The 22,910-nt window shown below is 36.2% G+C and overlaps 1 protein-coding gene across 1 annotated transcript in view; it reads right to left on the minus strand.

Moving 5' to 3' along the window:
* Positions 1-22,352, minus strand: part of LOC125647201 (neuronal acetylcholine receptor subunit alpha-2-like) — a 27,172-nt gene extending 4,820 nt beyond the window's left edge. Inside the window, exons 1-4 of the mRNA XM_056139767.1 lie at positions 22,248-22,352; positions 19,829-20,010; positions 10,001-10,045; positions 4,570-4,694 (exon numbers count right to left, since the gene is read on the minus strand). Of these exons, the coding sequence (XP_055995742.1) occupies positions 4,570-4,694; positions 10,001-10,045; positions 19,829-20,010; positions 22,248-22,284 (389 nt within the window). The 5' untranslated portion in view covers positions 22,285-22,352. The remainder of the gene's footprint in view (positions 1-4,569; positions 4,695-10,000; positions 10,046-19,828; positions 20,011-22,247) is intronic.
* Between the last annotated feature and the right edge of the window lie 558 nt (positions 22,353-22,910).

Raw genomic sequence — 22,910 nt, forward strand, 5'->3', positions numbered from 1 at the left:
TAGTCTAACAAATAATATTTACCAACTAACACATCAGTGCTAGGGATCAACTATTTCTTAAAGACAGTGGTTAAACACTCTCGGCCATAAACAAATCTGCGCACACAACTGTCTTTTTGCTTTCGGCAATGAATAAGGATCTGTAGGCGACCATCTAGATTATTTAGACAAATTAAGCAAATGGTTGGCGGGTTTCCAATCTGAATCCAGTAAACGACTGAACTCCGGATACACCTCTTTTGCCACGTCCTTAATACAGTCTTCGAGAAGAATTCCCGATTATACTAAGGGAGATCCGAGGGTCGATCGATCAGATAAAGAATTGTAATATCTTTCTTCAAGGAGCAACTTCTCCTATTATACTGTGGGAATCCATGGACGATCGACCTTCAAGAAGACCCGTTCCCTGGGGATCCTAGGGTCAACCGCCATCAGCAACTCGCTGCAACAAACTAATAGTAGCAGGAACCTTACTGGACAGTCTGCACTATAAATCTTCAACAAAGTAGTATGTGTAGTAATGCAATATAATGTACAAAGGTTTACTCCAAAAGGTGTAAAATGTCTCGTTTTTCAACAACAACAAAAATAATTAATAAATAAATAAAATTCGCCAAATGTTTGGTTTCTCAAGCTAAATAAAATATGTGCTTCATTATCATGCATTTTTAAATTCTGATTAAAATGACAAATTGTTGGACTGTTCATAAAATATGTTAACGGGTATATACATTTTATTTTTGAAAGAATAAAGCGAGATTACTAGTATCTATAATAATTAGATTATTTGAAATTCATATGATGAATAACATTGATCAAGTGAAGAACAGTTCACAATTTTGTTCAGGTATAGTATAGTATGTACGGATGCCTAACAATGACAACTAAGTACATGTTTTATTTACTTTTACCCACCAGTCGAACTCTGATGCCACCAACCAGTTGTTTTCCGGTGTCACCCACCAGTTGTACTCTGATGCCACCCACCAGTTGTACTCTGGTGTCACCCACCAGTTGTACTCTGATGTCACCCACCCCCATGTGCTTATCAACACTTACATGTAGAAGGTAGTTGCAGCGTATATACATATCCTTAACTCTGCCCGACACAATTGTGTACAGCCACGTTATCATTTATAAAGATGTTTTAGAAATGCTGAACAAACCTGACTTGACAAAAGTTTCAACAAAGCCTCCGGTACGCCCAAAGGCGGATGAAATCTATATCATTTCAGACGAAGGTGAAAAGTCCAGAGCCAATGAGTGGTCTTGCGATGGCTGTAGCTGGAGCAACCGAAACGGGCATTCGAAAGAAAGGGGATATCATAGTATGGCGTCAAATATACTACATCAAGCGCAGCGACAAAACTCCAGATGCCAGTTTTGAAAGACGCATGTATAAAGTTAAAATGTGGAAAGGCAATACCGCCCGATACACTACACCGGAGATCCATCCACTTATTATCCCCGTCTTCATGGTAATCACAAAAATGGAGAAGGAGACTACTACCGAACATAACCATCAGTGTTAGACAAAATGAAGGCAAGTACTTCTAATGTCGATAAACCATCTTCGAAGGTCTGCCTTCGAGGAAATGGTCACTACAGATGTAAGTAGATCACACCAAGGAAAGCGGAATCTCCGAAAGTTCAATCAGGTAAAAACGGCTTCGAAATACAGAAAGACCTAAAAACAAAAGAGAATTTCGCACGACCAGCTTTACCATTCCCTTCAGGTTGCATACCAGTTTTCAAGTTGTGTACATTATTATTATTCCTGGATCTGGCAATAGTGTTAGGATGTAGCGAAATGATGGAAGAAGTCAACAAATTATTGAGGATAAGTTCAGATGAGCCAGTGCTTCTATCATATGATACAATATTTGAACTTTTTTCTACATGTCAGTTGTCGTTGCAAAACCTATTCTATTCCGGAACGGAAAAACTGTTCCTGTGACATTCATGATCAACGACAGAAAGATTCAATGTATTCGCGATCTGTTTTGGAGAAAGATCAAGGCAACAATTCCAAATATACCATCTGGCAAGCACATCCTTGTTGTAGACAGAGAGCTTGCTTTTCAAAATTTAGTTGCTGAACTCCTCCCCAATATTAATTTATGTTGAAACCACATAAAGTTTGATCTTGTATACAAACTGAAAATATAATAATGGATATACTGAAACCACTTTTGCAGGCCAAAATCGAGGGGTTCAATACACTGTATGCATAAATTTTTTTATTTATGGGGCCTTCCAGTATGTCATATGGATGAGATGCAGTCCACTTTAACGACACGACATAGGCTTGTAGATTGATTCCGGAAGAATACGAACGGAATCACCAACAATATATGCGAGCTCGAGGGTTTAAATGTCACAATAAAGCGGCTGTCGACGTCATGGGGAAAGAATTTTGGCCTCAATGAAGGGAGGAAAGACATTCAACCAAATATCTCGGAACTCACAGAAGCGGTAGGCAGCAGCACCGCACAAAGATCGGTCGCCATTCTATTATACCTGCCATTCGTGATAACAAAGTTCATCTCAGCACTGAGCCCAAATCTTTGTCGTTGAAGGTACACGTGGCGATAGGTATGCCGTTACTCGTTGTCCAAATGAAAGCTGCTAGTGCGAAGCGGCCAACTTAACCATAGGCATTGATGACAGCAGCGAGAAAATTGTATACAACCCCACCCAACTTGAGAACGAAGCCAAACAAGACAGCTGGAAAAAAAGAAACCAAGACCATGCGAGGAAGAAACCAATGCCGCTCCGAATTCCAACATTAAAAGCAGTCTTGCCTTCACCGATTTTCCAGATATTCCGGTCTGCAATACTCCTCAATCTGCAATGAAACGACTAAGGTCAGACCAATCCAAGACAAAATCAGCAAACAATTGAGGTTTGAGCCAATTTCAGAACTCCATAGAAATCCTTCAACGTTTAATCAATGGAAGCTGACGCAGACTTGGCACAACCGATAACAGACGACCGAAATACATTAAGGGAATGGGTTCAGTTTTCATCTTACATGAATGAGATATTATATATTCAGACAAGATGTGTTTGTGAAACACAAATGCCCCCGATAATAGTCAATTCCGAAGATGGCCAAGGTAACAAGGGCAAATATCTTGGTACCAGTAGAAAGATCTTGTCAAAAGAAATGCTCATGTACAATATGAAAGCTCTAATATTTACCATTTAGAATTTATGACCAATGTTAGAAAAAATTAAAGTAGGTCAAATGTCAAGGTCAAAAGGTTCAATACCAACGGAAAGGCCTTGTCACAAGGAATACTCATGTGAAATATCAAAGCTCTATCACTTACTGTTCAAAAGTTATTAGCAAGGTTAAAGTTTCAGACAGAATTACAAAATGACAGACAGGTCAAAAACAATATGCCCCCCCGATCTTCGATCTCGGGGGCATAAAAATGAATTGTGACATCAACTATCGCCAAAAGTTGTTGTCATCAACCTTTCCTCAAATAGAAGGTTTTTCAAGACTTTCACTTGGTGCCAGTCCGAAGTGAAGGTGAATGGCAACATGGGCTGAGATTTAGGGCGGAAAATGGAGTTACAGGTCAAATTCACCATACCAGGAAAGATCATTTGGTAACATCTGAGTGTCCAGATCCAAGAACAGTGATTGTCTATGACAGCTCATTGTGTAAGAATGAATCCCTTTCCGAGATTATGCAGATCCAGCTCGGTCAACTCTATCGGCTAAATGAACAGGATAAACAATTCATTGTTGCAACAGCAGACTAATTGCATTTATCCTGGAGTGTTTGTCATAGCCTTTTTGACAGAGTTCTGTCATCTCGGCAAAGAAATGCTTACAAACATCTCTAAAATAAGGCAACAACAGGGGATGCTTACTCCTCCTAGGCACCTGATCCCACCTCTGGTGTGTCCTGGGGTCCGTGTTTGCCCAACTATCTATTTTGTATTGCTTATAGGAGTTAGGAGATTGATCACTGTTCGTTATCTTCACTTTGCATCTGTTAGAATGCATTGCAAAAGGGAATCTGACAACAAGAGAAACTATATCAATACACCAGGGCGACTCCGTCTCCACAGACATTAGATTTACCATCAACAAAAACTGCGCCGGTGAATGCAATCTACCTGACATCTTTGACAAAATTGCGTCATGAGACTTATGTGAAAAGCGGTAATACAATATTTGTGTTAATTTTTAAGGTGATCATTCACCAAGCTTCTCTTGGAGTTGCGGATGCATTCCTTGATACTTCCTGATGTGTTCCTTGATACTTCCTGATGCGTTCCTTGGGCCTTCCTTAATACTTCCTGATGTGTTCCTTGATACTTCCTGGTGCGTTTATTGATACTTCCTGATGTGTTCCTTGATATTTTAATATGTTCGTAGTGCTTATAGCATTAGGGTATTGGATATAATAAAAATACTAACGTTTTCTATAAACAGTTCACAGACATTAGAAAGTGAAATCAGTATTATAGTCTGTGTCGTTTTCAAAACCTTGAATTATGCACGAAAGAATATAAATGTATATAATTACTGTTGACGGTTTTACTCACGAGTTTTCAACAATTAGGGCGGGCGTCCAAACATATTTTTCCGTGCTGAAGAGAAAGTTAATGCTGGTGTAATCTTGAGATGTATCCGACCTGTTGCTCCAGGAAAGTCGATCATCCTTCCAATCCTTTTGGAAAATGAAAATATAGTTAATATAGATTGACGTTTTGGGTGGAAAACGCGTATTTCAGCCGTGTCGAGATTGCGCAATGACATGTATCGCAGAATTGTCATTCGGGATCAAAGGGAATTATTACGAACGTACTATATGGGTCCCATCTGGATGATTTTCACTAACCATTCTTTAATTTACTGTAAAACCAAATTATATACAGAAATATTTCATCGTAGTTCATCTGAGCCAATTTTTCATGTGATCTTTTTAATGAATTTCCATTAGCGCCTGAAACTCTGGCGTAAACATTTTACAATATGCTCTTCTTTTCAAGAACCTTACTCGACACAAAGCTTCCTTAGTTTAATGGAATTCGAATCAATTCATATTGTAGGACCATAGTTTCTTCAAAGCACAAATGATCAAGAAATATGATATATAGCACACGTGTAGGTTGTTTTGAAAAAACGCTCATGCTAAAAGCTTGCCAAAGCTATGCTCCACGGAGTCGCAACAGTGTTATCAAAGTTTACTTACAAAAATGCACGCGATTTGCATTTTTTATTTGGAGGTTTGAGACGATGGTAAATCAAGTAGCAATTACATGTATCAGTATATGTCAGTTCAATTCATACATGTATGTAGTAGTTACCCCATATGATATTGTTGGTTATGTGCAGATACCCGATGGGTGTGGTCATAATGACAAGAGGGAGCGTAGTTCCCGAGTGTCATTATGACCACGCCCATCGGGTATCTGCACATAATCAACAATATTATATGGGGTAAGTGACTTGTACCATGGTTTACTATTATTCAATTAATTTTATTATAGCTTTCGGAAGCGCGGTAGCCTATTTATAATATGATGCCAATTGTTATGCCTTTACATTACACTTTGTACACCATATATTTCTATAATAATGACTTTCTATCACCGAAAAATGTATGTTCATTAATTATTTTTAAAAGGCCGTTTTTAAAGTGCATATACACCATAGATTTCTATCATAATGACTCTCTATCACCGAAAAATGTATGTTCATTAATTGTTTTTAAAAGGCCGTTTTTAAAGTGCATATAAATGTTTGGACTGTTGGTTTTGATATTTTTATTTAACATTTACACATTCTCAGACTTCTGAAGTTGAAATAAAAAATATGATAGAGTTCCTCATTGACAACATCTTCGTGGTCTTTGGTGATCAGGTCTTCCAACAGTCTGTTGGAATTCCCATGGGCACGAATTGTGCTCCTTTGTTAGCTGACCTGTTTTTATATTCATATGAAGCAGAATTTATTCAAAAACTTTTACGTGAGAAGAAAAAATCTCTCGCTGTGACCTACAATTCGACTTTTAGATATATCGATGACGTTTTGTCTTTTAACAATGATAGCTTTCATTCATATGTCGATTTGATATATCCCTGTGAGCTCGAAATAAAGGACACCACAGAGTCGTCCAATTCTGCTTCATACTTAAATATTTTATTGAAAGTAGACATTAACGGCAAACTAACAACTGAACTGTATGACAAACGGGATGATTTCAGCTTCTCCATCGTCAACTTCCCACATTTATGTAGCAATATTCCATTATCGCCTGCATATGGTGTTTATACATCTCAACTGATTCGGTATGCAAGAGCTTGTTCTGGGTATAGTCAGTTTTTAAATCGAGGTAAGCCACTGACAAACAAGTTGATGGTACAGGGATTTCAAGTCTCGATTGAAGTCAGCATTTCGCAACTTCTATGGTCGTTATAACGATCTAGTTCGTCAATACAACCTCGCATTGGGTCAAATGCTGTCTGACGTGTTTCATACCGATTGTTAAGCCGTTCTTGGCACACTGATTTTGACTGGGATATGGGGCTCAAGGCGGGTGTGACCGGTCAACAGGGGATGCTTACTCCTCCTAGGCACCTGATCCCACCTCTGGTGTGTCCAGGGGTCCGTGTTTGCCCAACTATCTATTTTGTATTGCTTGTAGGAGTTATGAGATTGATCACTGTTCGTTATCTTCACCTTGCTTTTAGTACCGGTATTGGCTTTAAAGAATTGAAATTTAAAAATTCAAATAAAATTCTAAGAACCCATATTCGTGCATTTTTCTGTTTAAAAATTTAGCAATATATTCAACTGATGGTGGTGGTTACTCTTTTGAAAATCCTATTTGATATTCTTCATTTTAATAAATATTTTGACTAAAATTGGCTGGAAAAACATTTACATGTATATACAATAGATTTTTAAAAAATGGTGAAACAAACGCGTTCTTATCACGTGACTGGGTCTTTTTATAAAACTTTATAAATGATACCCGTATTTCTACGTACAGGTATTTCTCGACTTGAGCAGAATATGGAAATAGAAAGTATTTGGGACGAGACCAGTGAGGATATTATCTTGTATCAAATTTCAAGTGAGATTCAGTGCGAATATCTGTAATGTATTTGGAGAACTTAGTCTGAGTCAGTTATGTGCAATTTTGATCTGGAGGAACTTCATACAGTGGACAGTGATGTTGTTTTTTTCTTTTCGAGAATGTGTTCAGATAACACACACTTTTAACAAAAGAAAGCACGCCAAACTATGGTACAATGATTGTTTGAATATTGTTTATCGATAATATTTCACTAATATGGAGACGTCACCACTGCCGGTGATGGGCTGCAAAATTTAGACCTATGCTCGGCGCTTATGGTCATTGAGCAGAGAGGGATCTTTATCATGCCACCTGCTGTGACACGGGACCTCAGTTTTGCGGTCTCATCCGAAGGACCGTCCATTTAATCGCCTCTTACGACAAGCTAGGGGGTACTAAGGATCTATTCTAACCCGGGATCCCCCACAGGATAATTCATACATGTAAGTTATAAACAAAGATTTCTTTCTATCCGTGCTCCTCCGACTTATGGTATAAAGTAAATTTGTGAAAAGTCCCATTAATCGCTCTACAGATGAGACCTTAGGCTAATGTTTGTATAGATTAAGGAGATGTTGCTATTGATTTAATATATTTTGCCGTGTATGAATAATTGATGATGTCATAATGGGAATATGAAGGTTGCCGATATTGTAGGAAAATCAAGATTTTAATGAAAACTTCACCCTTTTTTACCCCTGAAATAAATTTATGTATGGTGAGAAGATAGAATTGGATTTTGAAAAAAAGGACAGATATTTCGATATTCAACACTACAGCTAGTGTACAGATTTTTTCTTTGTATATGTATCGAGTTTACTTGATGAAAATGATTTGCAAAAGACAACTTAATCTCATGTTTTCAACAGTTTGAGCAATTCTATCAAAACATTTAGAAATGTCAGTGGTCGATTAAATCCCCGCCGCAAGAGGATTGATCCAACAGCAACCAATTGATTGACTGAATATCGGTTAACGTCCCTTTCGAGAATATTTCACTCATGTGGAGACGTCACCACTGCCTGTGAAGGGCTGCAAAATTTAGGCCTATGCTCGGCGCTTATGGCCATTGAACAGGGAAGGATCTTTATCGTGCCACACCTGCTGTAACCTCGGTTTTTGCGGTCTCATCCGAAGGACCGCCCCATTTAGTCGCCTTTTACGACAAGCAAGGAGTACTGAGGACCTATTCTAACCCGGATCCCCAAGGGATGACTGCAACCGACGTCTCGCCGCAACAGACCAAGTGTAGCAGGACCCCCTCTGAGAGAAGGACCGCCCATCTATTTGATAATGTGAATATTACTCGGATGCTAGAAGATAACCATTACTTACTGACTTCAAAAACGGTCACAGGTATGTGTATACACGTATTTGTTACACTGTACATAACACTTCTCGTCTGTTTCAACGCCCCAGACATCGATCGGCGCACGCTTTACCCGTGAAACAGGAACAGTAACTTCATGAAAACTGAATTATCCCAGTCTTGTTTCCATTGTGTAATTCTGACTGCCCATGCGATAACAAGGTGGGAGGAATTCGTTTTATCACATATGCGATAACAAAACCCTATTGATGATAACCAGATACAATACCTGAACAACAAAAGAAAATCACTGTAAATATGTCACAATGTTAAATTGCTCTCTCTCTCTCTCTCTCTCTCTCTCTCTCTCTCTCTCATTTTATAGAGTTTGCTAATGCAAGTCGTTAACCCTTTCCCCACTTTACGATTTGTGTTATACAGCCACCAATATGTGATACTGCCAGTGATAATCAGTTTTCATCAAGTTAGTTTTGCTGTTTTACGGGTAAAGCGTGCGCCGATTGTTGATGGGCGTTGAAGCAGACAGGAATTGTAATGTAACAGATATACACATACCTGTGACCGGTTTTTTTTTTTAGTCAGTAATGTTAAATAGTCTCTCTCTCTCTCTCTCTCTCTCTCTCTCTCTCTCAATAGTTTGCTAATGCAAGTCTTTAATCCTTTTACTACTTTAATATCTGTGTTATGCATGTTTTCTTAAAACATTTGTACAAATACATGTATAGAATTAAATTCCTGAAAAAATATTTATGAAGCCACCAATATGTGATTGATACTGACAGGGATAATCGATTTTCGTTAAGTTAGTTTAGCTGTTTTACGGGTAAAGCGTATTAAATGTTATAATTATGCACATGCATCGTCCGACGATGGTATATGGAAATCTAGCATTATATTGAATGTATGGTTCAATAAATGTAAAATGAGAAGCTTTTGAAATATGTGACAAGTCGGTCATCTTCTAGCATCCTCGTAAAATTCACATTATCTAAGAGGTGGACGGTCCTTCTCTCACTCGTGCGCTCCGCGCACTCGTGACAGAAGGACCGCTCATCTATTTGATAATGTGAATATTACTCGTATGCTATAAGATAACCATTACTTTAACAATGACTCTAGTGAATCAAAAATGGGGGACACAATAAGGATAATTTCCTATATTCGTCGTCAAGATACAACTTTGTTGAATCTGTATACATCGTGTAGGAATGGGTCCGCAAAGGGGACGCTAAATTACAAGACAAGAAAAATCATCTAAATATTGAATCGAATTCATTAAACCCTTTCATTTATATAACCAGTTATGGGGTCACCACCGGGTCTTTGTAGATAGATTTTTTTTTTTATAATAATGCTGCTTGATCATGATCAGATGTAGCTGCGGAACTGTAGCTCTCTGGGAATTTCGCTCCGAAAGCTACAGTTCTGCAGCTAGATATATCACAGAAGAGACAATAATTCTCCAATAGTGATAGTTTTCCCTTTCTCTACTCATAAGCAAAATTATAATATCAATAAAAAGGAGCAGTGATGCTTTAAAAAACAACAACAAACAACTTACCACTGTCAGATATCCCGATATAGAGAGAAGCTGCTCTTTGATATTCTGTAATGATTTATTCAATATGTCAGTTTAAAAATGTCAAGATAAAAATAAATGGATTATAAATAATTCTTCACAGGATACTTCCGTATTTACATAAAAACTATCTCCCCAAATCGTGTTTGTAAACACATTGTTTATATATCTAGAATATTGGACTATCTATACATTATTCTACCACCACGGTTATTGGAAAGATCAAATGAATGCAGCGGTCATTATTGTACGATATACCTTCATACGTATTAACTGATTATAAGAAAATTGATATACATCTCGCTTGCACCTCAAGTTTTGCTAATGCAACAATTAAGTCGATGACTGATAAGTCAATTTTATAATCATAAAACTCAATCAATATATGTTGTAAAACAAATTCATAAATGACTGCAGAACATTTTTCATTCCGTATAAACCAATCGTCTGCATTCCGAGACCGAGACCCATTTTGACTACGGATAACTCTGTTTATTTGATCAAGATATAGGGCTCACGGCAGGTGTGACCGGTCGACAGGGGATGCTTATTATATACTTTCAATTTCATCTCTTCTTTTTTCTTTAAAAGTTTGCGGGCGATATATGCCCGCAAACATTCCGGCCCGCAAACATTACGTCACAATCAAATTTCTACGCCGTTAATTTTTGAAATTTTTCGTGTTTTTCATCTTTTACTCAGTTAAACCGATAAAGTTATTGTTAAAAATAAAATTATTGTTAGTTTCTAAATGAAATTGAAAGTATATAATAAAAAGGTTATAGACTTTGTATGGGAAATATGACGACCTCGTTTTTTGTCGCGAACGGACCTCGCAAGCTCGGTCCGTCTACGCGCCAAAAAACTCGGTCGTCATATTTTCCCATACAAAGTCTATAACCTATAATTATTATAGCAATGAAAAACTCAATCGCTCTTGAACCCGATAAAACTCCGGGAGAATTACTCTATGTTTGAGCATTGTGTCGTCATACTTTGACTTTCATTACGTCACGTTTAGTACAACGGTTGTAAACATACTTCACAAATCAGCTGGGCGTAAAGACTGTTTATTAGAAAATCTTTAAAGGTGAATTTATTGAATTGTACAGTTTACTAGATAGGCATCTAGTCAACGATCAAGAAAACAAAATTGTCTTAAGTAATGGTCAGTTATCTGTCAAACCAGTCAGTCAAAACAAAATACTCGACATTCAAACATGGTTAGATGCATTTTTTATTTTCATGAGCATATACTTAGTTGCTCATTCTGATCAATCCCAGCAAATGCTAAAATATATGGCAAATGTAAAAGCCGCAGCTAGTCGGTCAACGGGATTTGGTTGGAGGGAATATGACAGACAATTTCGTCTTAAGAAGGCAAGAAATGTTTGTATTCCCTGGAACAAAATCGACCAAGAGTTGTGGCTACTGTACGTAAATTCTTCAAATGTACCTAGACAACAGACATCCCAACAAAAGGGATGTTTTGATTTCAATAACAAAGGTTTTTGTGTTCGTCCTTACTGTCAATATAGTCATCTTTGTTTGAAGTGTTCTGGTAAGCACCCTGCTACAAAATGTCAAGTAACAAATCAAAATTCAAACAGATCTATTGTGTCTAATAACCAGGACAAGTCCTCTCCTAGCCTTTTTCGTCGCTCATGGAAAAAACCACAGTCAGCAAACTTTCGAACAACACCAATTAATGTACATAATATGGAGGCTTACCTTTGTATTTATCATGAAACTTCAGAGCTAATGAATTAAGGGAAGGCTTTACATATGGCTTTAAAATAAAATATTTAGGCTCTCGTTTTGCATCAACATGTACCAATTTAATATCAACTCGGCAACATCCAGTGGAAGTTAAGCAAAAAATAGACAAGGAAGTCGGGTTGCAGGTCATTTTGATCAAGTTCCCCTACAAAATTTTAGAATATCACCTATAGGTATTGTGGTTAAAAAAGATGGGGGTTGGCATTTAATACATCATTTATCATTTCCAGAAGGAAATAGTGTAAACGATTTTATCGATACGGAATATTGTGCGGTTCATTACACACCGTTTGACGAAGTATTAGAAATGATTTCAGCATTAGGAAAAAACTCCCTTCTTGCAAAAATGGATGTCAAATCAGCATTTCGTTTATTACCAATACCTCCCTCTGATCATGAGTTATTAGGTTTTAAATTTGATAACAAGTTTTATTACGATATGTGCTTACCTATGGGATGTTCTGCACGTTGTGCCCTTAGGGAAAAATTTGCCCATTTTTTACAGTGGGTAACAATCACAAAAACAGGCCTAAAAACAATAAACCATTACTTAGATGATTTTATTTTCGCTGCTAGAGAATTCGAAAGCTGTAAATTATTAATGTAAAACTTTCAGAATACTTGTCGAGAATTTGGAATTCTGCTGGCGGAGAAAAAAACCGTTGGTCCTAAAAGTTCATTGGTTTATCTTGGTATAGAAATAGACACAGGAAAAATGGTTATAAGTATACCAGAGGAAAAAACCATTGCACTTAAGGAATCTATTGAAACAATTTTGGCTAAATCCAAAATAACATTAAAACTTCTACAATCCTTAGTTGGTTCCTTCAATTTTTGTGCCAAAGCCATTCCCTCAGCCCGTGCCTTTAATCGCCGTTTCTGCGATGCCATGTGTGGTATTAGACATCCGTCTCATTTTATAAGAGTCAATGCTGGTATGAAGAGCGACCTACGGGTTTGGTTAAATTTCCTCGAGCAATTCAACGGTAGTTTCAAGTTTTTGGAAGTTAATTGGTTTTCAAATTTTGAACTTCATTTATATACAGATAGTGCGGGTAATGCTCAACTTGGCTGTGGCGTTTATTTACAAGGCCATCGGGCATATTTTCAGTGGCCTACACAATGGCAGGATTCAGATATAATATCTGATATTACTTTCTTAGAATTAGTTCCAATAGTTTTGGCAGTTCTGTTATTCAAAAACCATTTCCAAAATAAGAAAATAATGTTTCATACCGACAACATTGCTTTAGTATCGATTATGAATAAAAAGACATCAAAATCTAAAAGAGTTATGGAATTAGTGCGCCCTCTAGTGCTCCATTCAATGGTTAATAATATGTATTTTAAAGCAAAGCATATTTGTGGTTGCAATAACTCAATCGCTGATTCTATTTCTCGAAAACAGTGGGAAAGATTTCGGTCTCTTGCACCAGAAGCGGACCAAGATCCTATACCGATCCCAGAAGATTTCACGAAGATGATATTAGAGCTGAAATATAGCATTTAACACTTGAATCTATTGCCCCAAACACAAAACTACTGTATTCCAATAGTTTAAAGTTATTTTCTAGTTTCAGGAAGGACTACGGTTTAGAGGAAATTTGGGGACCTCCCCTCTCTCACTTGTGTATATTCATTGCTCACTTATCACTTAGCAATTTAGCGTACAGCACTATATCATCTTATTTAGCTGGTATAAGTTTTAAGTGCAAACTGATAGGCACCAACGACTATACACAATGTTTCATGATTAGAAAACTACTAGAGGAGATTTCTATTTTGCATTAATTTTCTAACACAACACTGACAATTTTAGATATATATATGTACCAACATTTTAACGGGTTATTTAAGAAATGAACCTAACAATTTTTATAAAACGTTCCCGCAAAACAATTGACCGTCGTTTGCCTATTACTGAAAATATTTTGAAAAACCTCATGTCAAGTTCAAGTTTAGTGTGTTCCTCTAATTTTGAAACATATTTATTTTGCTCGGCCTTTTCCTTAGCATACCATGCCTTTTTGAGAGTCGGTGAATTTACATGCAGTAAAACACGCGACATTCGCCATGTTATTGGCATTAACCACATACAAATTTTATTTGACCAGTCACTGAATAAGAAATTATTAAAGATAACAGTTCCATATTCCAAAACTGACCAATCAGGAAAAGGATCGTTAATTCAGTTGAACGAGTCAGATATTACAGTTATTTGCCCTCTTTTTCATTTACAAAGATATTTGTTTGTCAGACCAAAAATTAATGGTCAGCTTTTTGTTCATGTAGACGACAGTCCACTTACCCGTTATCAATTTACATCAGTCCTTAATAAAGCAATAAATAATTTAGGTCTTTCAAATTCATGTTACACTTCTCACTCTTTCCGAATTGGAGCTGCATCGGACAGTTTTTCAAAAGGGCATTCTGAATCCGAAATAATGAAAAAAAGGTAGATGGATTTCAAATGCTTATAAAACTTATATTAGAACTTAGTAGAATATATTTTATCACATAGGTCAAGAAAAAAGTATATGGATAGTTGGTTCATCCATTATCAAGCGGGCATTCCAACGAGCAAGCCTCTCAACTGAAAAATCACATCTGGGACTTAGACGTCTAAACTATCACATCCTTTGGCAGGGCAAGGGTGGTCTAACTTGATAGAAATTGTTCCCTCGCATTCAGTTACTAAGGAGGTATGAACCATTGCCTGAAATTTTAATAATTCACTGTGGGGGTAATGATATTGGTAATGTGCCTTTACTCGAACTTCGATTGAGAATGAAAGAAACATTTCAAAGGATTTGGTCTGACCTTCCAAACACCCTCCTTGGTTGGTCTCATATTCTTCCAAGATTTTCATGGCGTTACAGTAAAAATGTTAAATCTCAAAATATTGCAGTCAAAAGAATTAACAGTTTTATGAGCAAATTGTTCGTTGTGAACAATGGTTTCTATATCAGCTATCCCGATATATCTTAGGATTCTAGCGGATTGTTCGTTAACGATGGAGTTCATCTATCTGAACTTGGCAATGACTTACTATTATACAATTTACAAAGTAAGCTGCAACAAGTCTGCTCTTTCAATGGCGAACGTAGGACACGGTCGATGTAAGCGTCGCTCATCCTCCAATTTTATTGACGGTGGTTGTTCTCACATTTGCTTGAACAACCATGTGGCGATATTTCGCAACGCTTTTGGCTTTTATAGATTTGATAGCATTATCATACTGAATATCTGTTCCCAGTACCAGTATAGTTATAGGTTATAGACTTTGTATGGGAAAATATGACGACCGAGTTTTTTGGCGCGTAGACGGACCGAGCTTGCGAGGTCCGTCCGCGACAAAAAACGAGGTCGTCATATTTCCCATACAAAGTCTATAATCTTTTTATTATATACTTTCAATTTCATTTAGAAACTAACAATAATTTTATTTTTAACAATAACTTTTTCGGTTTAACTGAGTAAAAGATGAAAAACACGAAAAATTTCAAAATTAACGGCGTAGAAATTTGATTGTGACGTAATGTTTGCGGGCCGGAATGTTTCCGGGCATATATCGTGTGATATATGCCCGCAAACTTTTAAAGAAAAAAGAAGAGATGAAATTGAAAGTATATAATAATGTTGTCTATCTTTCTCAATCATAAAGCCAATAATGATAATGTTTAATGATATAATGCCACGATGTATAATGATATAATGCATATTGTATGTATAATGTTGGAATGCATCATGTATGCATAATGTATAATGATGGAATGAATGATATCTTTGAGGGCTCTACATTGGACAGTGGTTGAAGTCGTTCCAAAAAATGTTTTGACTATTAAGCCATCAAATGATAATATGGCATAATGATAATTTAATGTAATGTATATAATTTAGGGCTAGCCATTTATCATCCGGCAGCCCTACGGCCGTGGCCTCGTTCGCCAACAACAAAATAAATCTTATCTAACTTTACATTTGCCTTCATTGTCTATAATAATGTATCTTCAGTGATGCTCTGCCGAAATTTTTGAAATCCGAAATAACAATTATAAACTTGTAAGAGCTATTTTAGGGGAAAACAAAGTGCCAAAAAGTGGAGTCAAATTCGTCTAAGGATACATGAGGGAGATAATACTTAATTTTGAAATGAATTTCTAAATTTTATCACAGCAATTATGATGTATTGTTTATTCTTTTAAAGATTTTTATATTATACATGTGCAACGCCATTGAATACTCTGTGTAAAATTAGGCGTTAAATCAAATACGCAACTTTCGAGATATCAGCTCTTTTGTGATGGAGGTACATTCAGTGTTCTGTTGAACGCTTGGGCGGGTACAAGATGTATACATATACTATAGACTAGCTATGTAAATACGGATAAAATTAATGAAAGTGTAAAAAAAAAAAATTATATCAGCCGTTGGTATGCATCAAACTGAACATATAAAGAACAGTATTGTTTGAATTAGGCCATTAAATTAAATATGAAATACATATTTATGAACATAAAACATTTATGGATACTGTATTCATAATTACCGCCACTATTTTGGTACTTGCGCATGCGCAAGTTGGTAGCGTCACTCGCCATTTTCCCCCGATGTTTACAGTTGTGTTTGGAAGAGTTTACCACTACCCCCTAGTGGAAGATACCCCACCATTGACACTTTTTGTATATACAATTTGCCAACTTATCTGCTCTTGTAACTTGAGGGTTTTTCTAGTCATAATATTGTATTTATGATTTTTTATATTGTAGTTTTTAGGATTGTGGCATATTTGTAATGTTTTATTAGTACAATTCCTTAGCATGAATTGCAGTATTGTGCTTTAGTTTGTTATATTTCTAACTGTTTTATATGATTTTTTGACATAATACTTTGTCATTTATTAGTTAATAAATGACCATTCTAATTCCTCAAACCGTGTTATGTGTTTAATTGTGTCAAACAGAGCACCACCCTAGCAGTTATCCATAAATCATTTTTTGTCTCCTCTGTATGAATGATATTTTCATCAAAGAAAAATGGTGATCATCGATTTTTGTTTCAGCTATTTTATTATTAAATACTAATAAACCTACTAATATTGTGTGACCCTGCAGTTTGGATTGTTACATGATGTCTGATAATCGGCCTTTAGGCAATATATGAAAGCAGCGATAAGCATTTGTACCCACCGCGTGTGGACGATAATATGCTTTGCGTCCCACTGTGCGTAAGAGTTCCACAAAGGGAAAGAACTATTGGGCAACTCGGAAATTGCGTATAAAAACAGGTTCAGTTTCAGAAATATAAAACTTAAGCCTCAACTTTTATATTTCAAACCAACATTTTTCGACCTCGGAGGTTATCCTGTAACTTACACGAAAACGCAATCATAATTTCTTAATTGACAAGAAGAATACAGAGGAGCAGGCGAGTTCCTGCGCTTGGAAACCTATTGGGTACAAATAGATACATGTAGATGATGTGAGAAGTATGCGTGCACATTACATACCGTATGGCGGGTGTTTTCCTCGGGGGTGATATTGGCTTATTTCAACGATTAGATAGCTTTAAGCCAAAATTTAACTCACCAAACATGCACCCGATTGCGACTTCAGTATTTGCAAAAGAAGATAATTCTTCCTTGTCCACCAAAATTTATTCCGCTAAAATTATTAGCCAACAAATCACCATATATTTAAAGCCGCTATACGGTACGTTTATATGCAGGACAGCTTGCAATCGGTCAATGCATTACGCGCATTAGTACAATTCCTTAGCATGAATTGCAGTATTGTGTTTTAGTTTGTTATATTTCTAACTGTTTTATATGATTTTTTGGCATAATACTTTGTCATTTATTAGTTAATAAATGACCATTCTAATTCCTCAAATGCAAGAACACAAAACTTTATAAAAAAGCATGTCAAAGACATTCAATAGTTTGACATAAATTAATGATAAATCAATTCTGGGTGCATTTGCAAAGAACGGAGAATTTTCGGTTATACACTGTACATACATTGTATATAACAGCTATATTCACCAAAGCTGTCAACGTTGCTACTATGTTAATAGCTGAGTCACGTTTTGTAACACGAGAACATATCAGTCTCGTGCCTTGTTTTGAAAATGAAAAGTTTTATCCTAACGTTAGTTTTTGAAATATTGTTTTGGGGTTTCCTACTTTGTTATACATGAATTATTTTCTTTAAAGAGACACTACAGCTCATTTTGCGCAAAAATCATGAAATGACAATTTTTCCAGCGCTTTCTCAATTTTTGTTGCATTGTTGAAAGTATGAACTTTACGAAAATAACACTTATCTAAAGTTAAAAATTATCGTTTTAACGTAAAAATTAATACTTTTTTATGGCCTATACAAAAAATATCGAGTCTCCTCCTTTTAGTCTTCAGGCGCATGCGCATAGACAGTAAACAGTGCAGCATGTCGTCCAGTGAGAGAAAGTGTAGTTGATAGATCTAGCATTTTGACAGATTCTGTGAGAAAAGAGGTAAAAATAGAATGAGATAAAACTCATGCGTGAAATAAAATTTACCTAGGGATCAGTATGACCGTTGGAAAACAGAGAGCTCGGAGAAACGCATGTAACTCAGTGGCGGATCTAGGATTTCCGAAGAGGGGTGTGAAAGTCAAAGATTAGCCAAAGTAATTGGCCATTCGGGTGCAAAATTTTGATTTTCATTCACAATCTGTGGCGTAAAAAGGGAGGGGGATACTGGCCCCCTAAATCTGCCATTGAGACTAGCTGCGAAGACACTACGTTTAAAAGTAAGTACGTGCTATTTCTATCTGAACACGACACGTGTTAGTTGTAAAAACATCTGTCAATGGGAACATGGAAGGGTTTCTGTTGAAATAATTATTTATAATTAGTTATTATAAGGAGCAGGGAATAATCTTATGTACTTGAAAGGTGAGTGTGGACCCCTTGAAGGGGAATTTAGATAATTTCCTACACAACACCTTTACTGTCATTCAAAACCACGTGATGTAAATAAGCATTCAAAAGTCGAGTCAGCATGAAGAAACCTTTGAATTCCGGACGATCTTCAACGCGCAGTTGAGAGTAAATTGATGCATCCCAAATGTTCAAAATTGTCAGTATCGATGTGAATTTTATCATTTTATCAATATATGGTTTAAAAAACACTTCATTAAAATGTGGAAAATGAGCTGTAGTGTCTCTTAAACCAAAATCGTTCCCATGCCCCTTTAACAGTATATGCCAGACTTGGAATCAACGCCCACACTAGACCACGCTGTGCACTACGTTCGTGTATATACATCTACACGGCATCAGCAGCGTAAACACATTGTTTGTTTATATATATCTAGAATATTGGAGTCATTTTTCGTGTCTATCACAACACATTTTTCACTATTAAATATTTAGATTCACGCTGCATTTTCTGCGTAAAGTCTATTGAAGTATATTGCTTGTCATTTGCGACAATGAAGACACATTTTGTTATAATCTAGTTCAATCCATTCCACGAACTACTTTTATAACTACTGACAAATAAACAATTTACCAATACAACCAGTCATTCGACAAATTGCCGACGAACATATCTCATACCATTTGATGCCGTTCTTTACACACTGATTATGTCTACCGATTCCTCCGTTTATCCGATCAATATATAGGGCTTACGGCGGGTGTGACCGGTCGCCAGGGGATGCTTACTCCTCCTGGGCACTTGATCCCACTTCTGGTATGCCCAGGGATCTGTGGTTTCCCTACTCTTAATCTCTCTCTCTCAGCGAAGTTGTATTTAGCTTACGGAAATGAACATTTCTGAGTCGAAACTTTTTTAATGATATTTAAATTATGTATAATATCATCGTCTGCGCGGAATAGCCTGATCGATAAATGGTACAGCTAGGTGCATTTATTCACGATTACTCAGTCTCAATATTTTTTTCTAATAACCTTTCATATAAAATGTGAAGAGAAACCTCATTTCACAATAGTTTTTACATTGACAACTTTCACGGCAATACTGACCAGTTCGTTAATAGTAAGCAAGGTCAAGGACACCTTAGTAGTCACTTTTTGGTCCGGTCGCTGGAGAGCGGAGTAATTTCTAGTGTTGAACAGCTCGGTCCGCAAAGCAGTTTCCAAAGCACGAAAGTACACTGGACGAGAAGATGGAGCAGCTTCATGTCCCAAACTGAACGTCAATATGCCTAAAAATGTAAGGTGCTTTGTTTACATATATGTATAATAAGAATTCAATAATGGCTGCAGAGATGGAGTGTCCTTCCTGTAGCAATTACGACAGTACAAATTCAAACCAGGCCTGGATTTTTTAAAAACAATGTTAAGCCGAAACTTGTTAAGTCTGAAATATTAATTTTCACTGTTCAAATAAAAAAAACCTCAAAGTTATGTTTGATATTTTTTCGAGAACCCCCAAGCCTAGTTTACGGCGAGGTTCATTGAATGCTTTACATTCTTGATTTCAAATTAAAACCATACAATCTTATTTAAGATATACATGTAGATTGGGTTGTATAAGAAGAAAATTGAATCCGAGAGATAGAGTAATTAGATAATCCAACACGCGAATTACGCAGTCACTAAATCACAGCAGCAATGCTGAAGTGATTGTTTGCGCGTCGGATGCATAGTTGAGCCCAGTCTTTTATATTTTTCCTCATGGAATATATGCAATATATCTTTATATTTTTTGTGTTCATGACTACATTTGCAATTCATCTAGAATTTTGGAAACATGTTGGGTGATGAAATACACAGTATATTTCATTCTACTTACATTTTCAATCTTTACAAAGTGTAATGATAGCCATTTCCTCGTGAACGCGAGCTGCAGCTGTTAACAATGCGCACATGAATACAGAACTACTTGATAAATATAGTACGACTTGAAATTCGGACATAAATATAAATAGAATGTAAATATAAGAAAATTAATTTCATTTTAGAAAATACACGCCGACATAATTTTCATGAAGCACGTGTAATATGTCAGCAGTGGCTGCTTACTCCTCCTAGTCACCTGATCCTTCCTCTGATGTATCCAGACGTCTGTGTTTGTCCTACTCTCAGTTTTGTATTCTGAGATTGATCACTGTTCGTAATCTTCACTTTATCAGTTTTGTATTCTGAGATTAATCACTTGTTCGTTATCTTCACCTTATCAGTTTTGTATTCTGAGATTAATCACTGTTCGTTATCTTCACTTTATCATTTTTGTATTCTGAGATTGATCACTGTTCGTTATCTTCACTTTATCATTTTTGTATTCTGAGATTGATCACTGTTCGTTATCTTCACTTTATCAGTTTTGTATTCTGAGATTGATCACTGTTCGTTATCTTCACTTTATCAGTTTTGTATTCTGAGATTGATCACTGTTCGTTATCTTCACTTTATCAGTTTTGTATTCTGAGATTGATCACTGTTCGTTATCTTCACTTTATCAGTTTTGTATTCTGAGATTGATCACTGTTCGTTATCTTCACTTTATCAGTTTTGTATTCTGAGATTAATCACTGTTCGTTATCTTCACTTTATCAGTTTTGTATTCTGAGATTGATCACTGTTCGTTATCTTCACTTTATCAGTTTTGTATTCTGAGATTAATCACTGTTCGTTATCTTCACTTTATCAGATAACGGCTCTATATCAGACTTACATTCATGTGATTTAGATTCTATTGATATCTAATACTGGGATACATATGATATGAATTTTATTATGAAACATTTTCAATGTCAGACTGAGATGACATTCGATATAGGTTTAGATTACCTGATATTCTTTATGTCAGACCGAGATGGCATATGATAAGTATTTTATTATGTAATACTGATATACGTATACTATCGTTTTAATAATGTACATTTCTCACTCGTAAATTAGGGCGAGATGACATACAAGATGATTTCATTTATGACATTCTTTATCTAATGTTCCCTTTGCAAAATTGTCTCTTTCAACTCTTCTATTCACGTGTATCAATCCAAATTTTAAGAGATATCATGCCCCGCCAGCCCTTGATCAAATTCAGGCTATTATTACATTATAGAAAAAGTGTACTATGTACATTCTACCAGCGAACATATTTATCATCAATTAGTGGATTGTGTATTACTGTTACCACTTGACTGCTTCTCAATGATGTCGGTTAATATTTGTATTATGGGGGGGGGGGGTGAAATCAACGGAAGCATGCCAGAATGTGTGTGGCCGGCTGAGATGAGTGGATGAACAATCTTGGAAACATAATCAAATCCGTTGTTTTTTCTTCATATTTCATTACTGTACATGTACAAATATTACGTTCTTATCGATTGAGCATATCATCTTATTCAGGTACATCAACAGGTTGTTAAAATCTTAAGAACAATATTAAAATTCCCAAATATCTGATAATTAAAAAGATAAAGAAAAACCTTACTCAGTGTACAGAAAACAGTTCCAGGTGGCAGATCCATCAGGTAAATCAAAAACTAGTGAATCACTCTTCTAGGGTGTGGACGTCGGTATTGATGCAAATAGAAATAACAAGTTTTGAATTTGCGAGAGATTATGTAGAGAAACAAAATCCTACCCATTGGGACATTCGTTGTTTACTGAAATCGACATCGTATATATTTCTATGCATGCGTCATTTTACACTTTCAACTCTGCAGTGCCTTACTTTAATAGCACCACAATTTTCCTCATTTCATTTCGTAAATGATGTAGATTGATCGGGCCACTATCAAATTAAATGCATTGTAATGATTTCATGTACCACAATCCGTCTTTAATTAATTGATAAATACAGTTTCAATGAAAACCGTAATTCCTGAACTTGTGGCATGCTTTGTTAATAACCATCAACGATTAAAGTGTTTACTATTTATCTAATGTCAACAAATTGTTGATAAATAATGAAAATATAGTCTAAATTACGCATTACCAACACGTTGAACTTGGGATATAATTTCCCAGTGGTTTTCATCTTTCATGCCGTTGCATATGAATTTACAAACATGTCACTAATTTGAATAAGAGTGGCGTCAAACTATTGCACTGGCTTCGCAATGCTGACGTTTTTGAGAAGCAGATGTGATAT

This window comes from Ostrea edulis, chromosome 6 (genome assembly GCF_947568905.1).
Source record: "Ostrea edulis chromosome 6, xbOstEdul1.1, whole genome shotgun sequence".
Taxonomy (NCBI): Eukaryota; Metazoa; Mollusca; class Bivalvia; order Ostreida; family Ostreidae; genus Ostrea; species Ostrea edulis.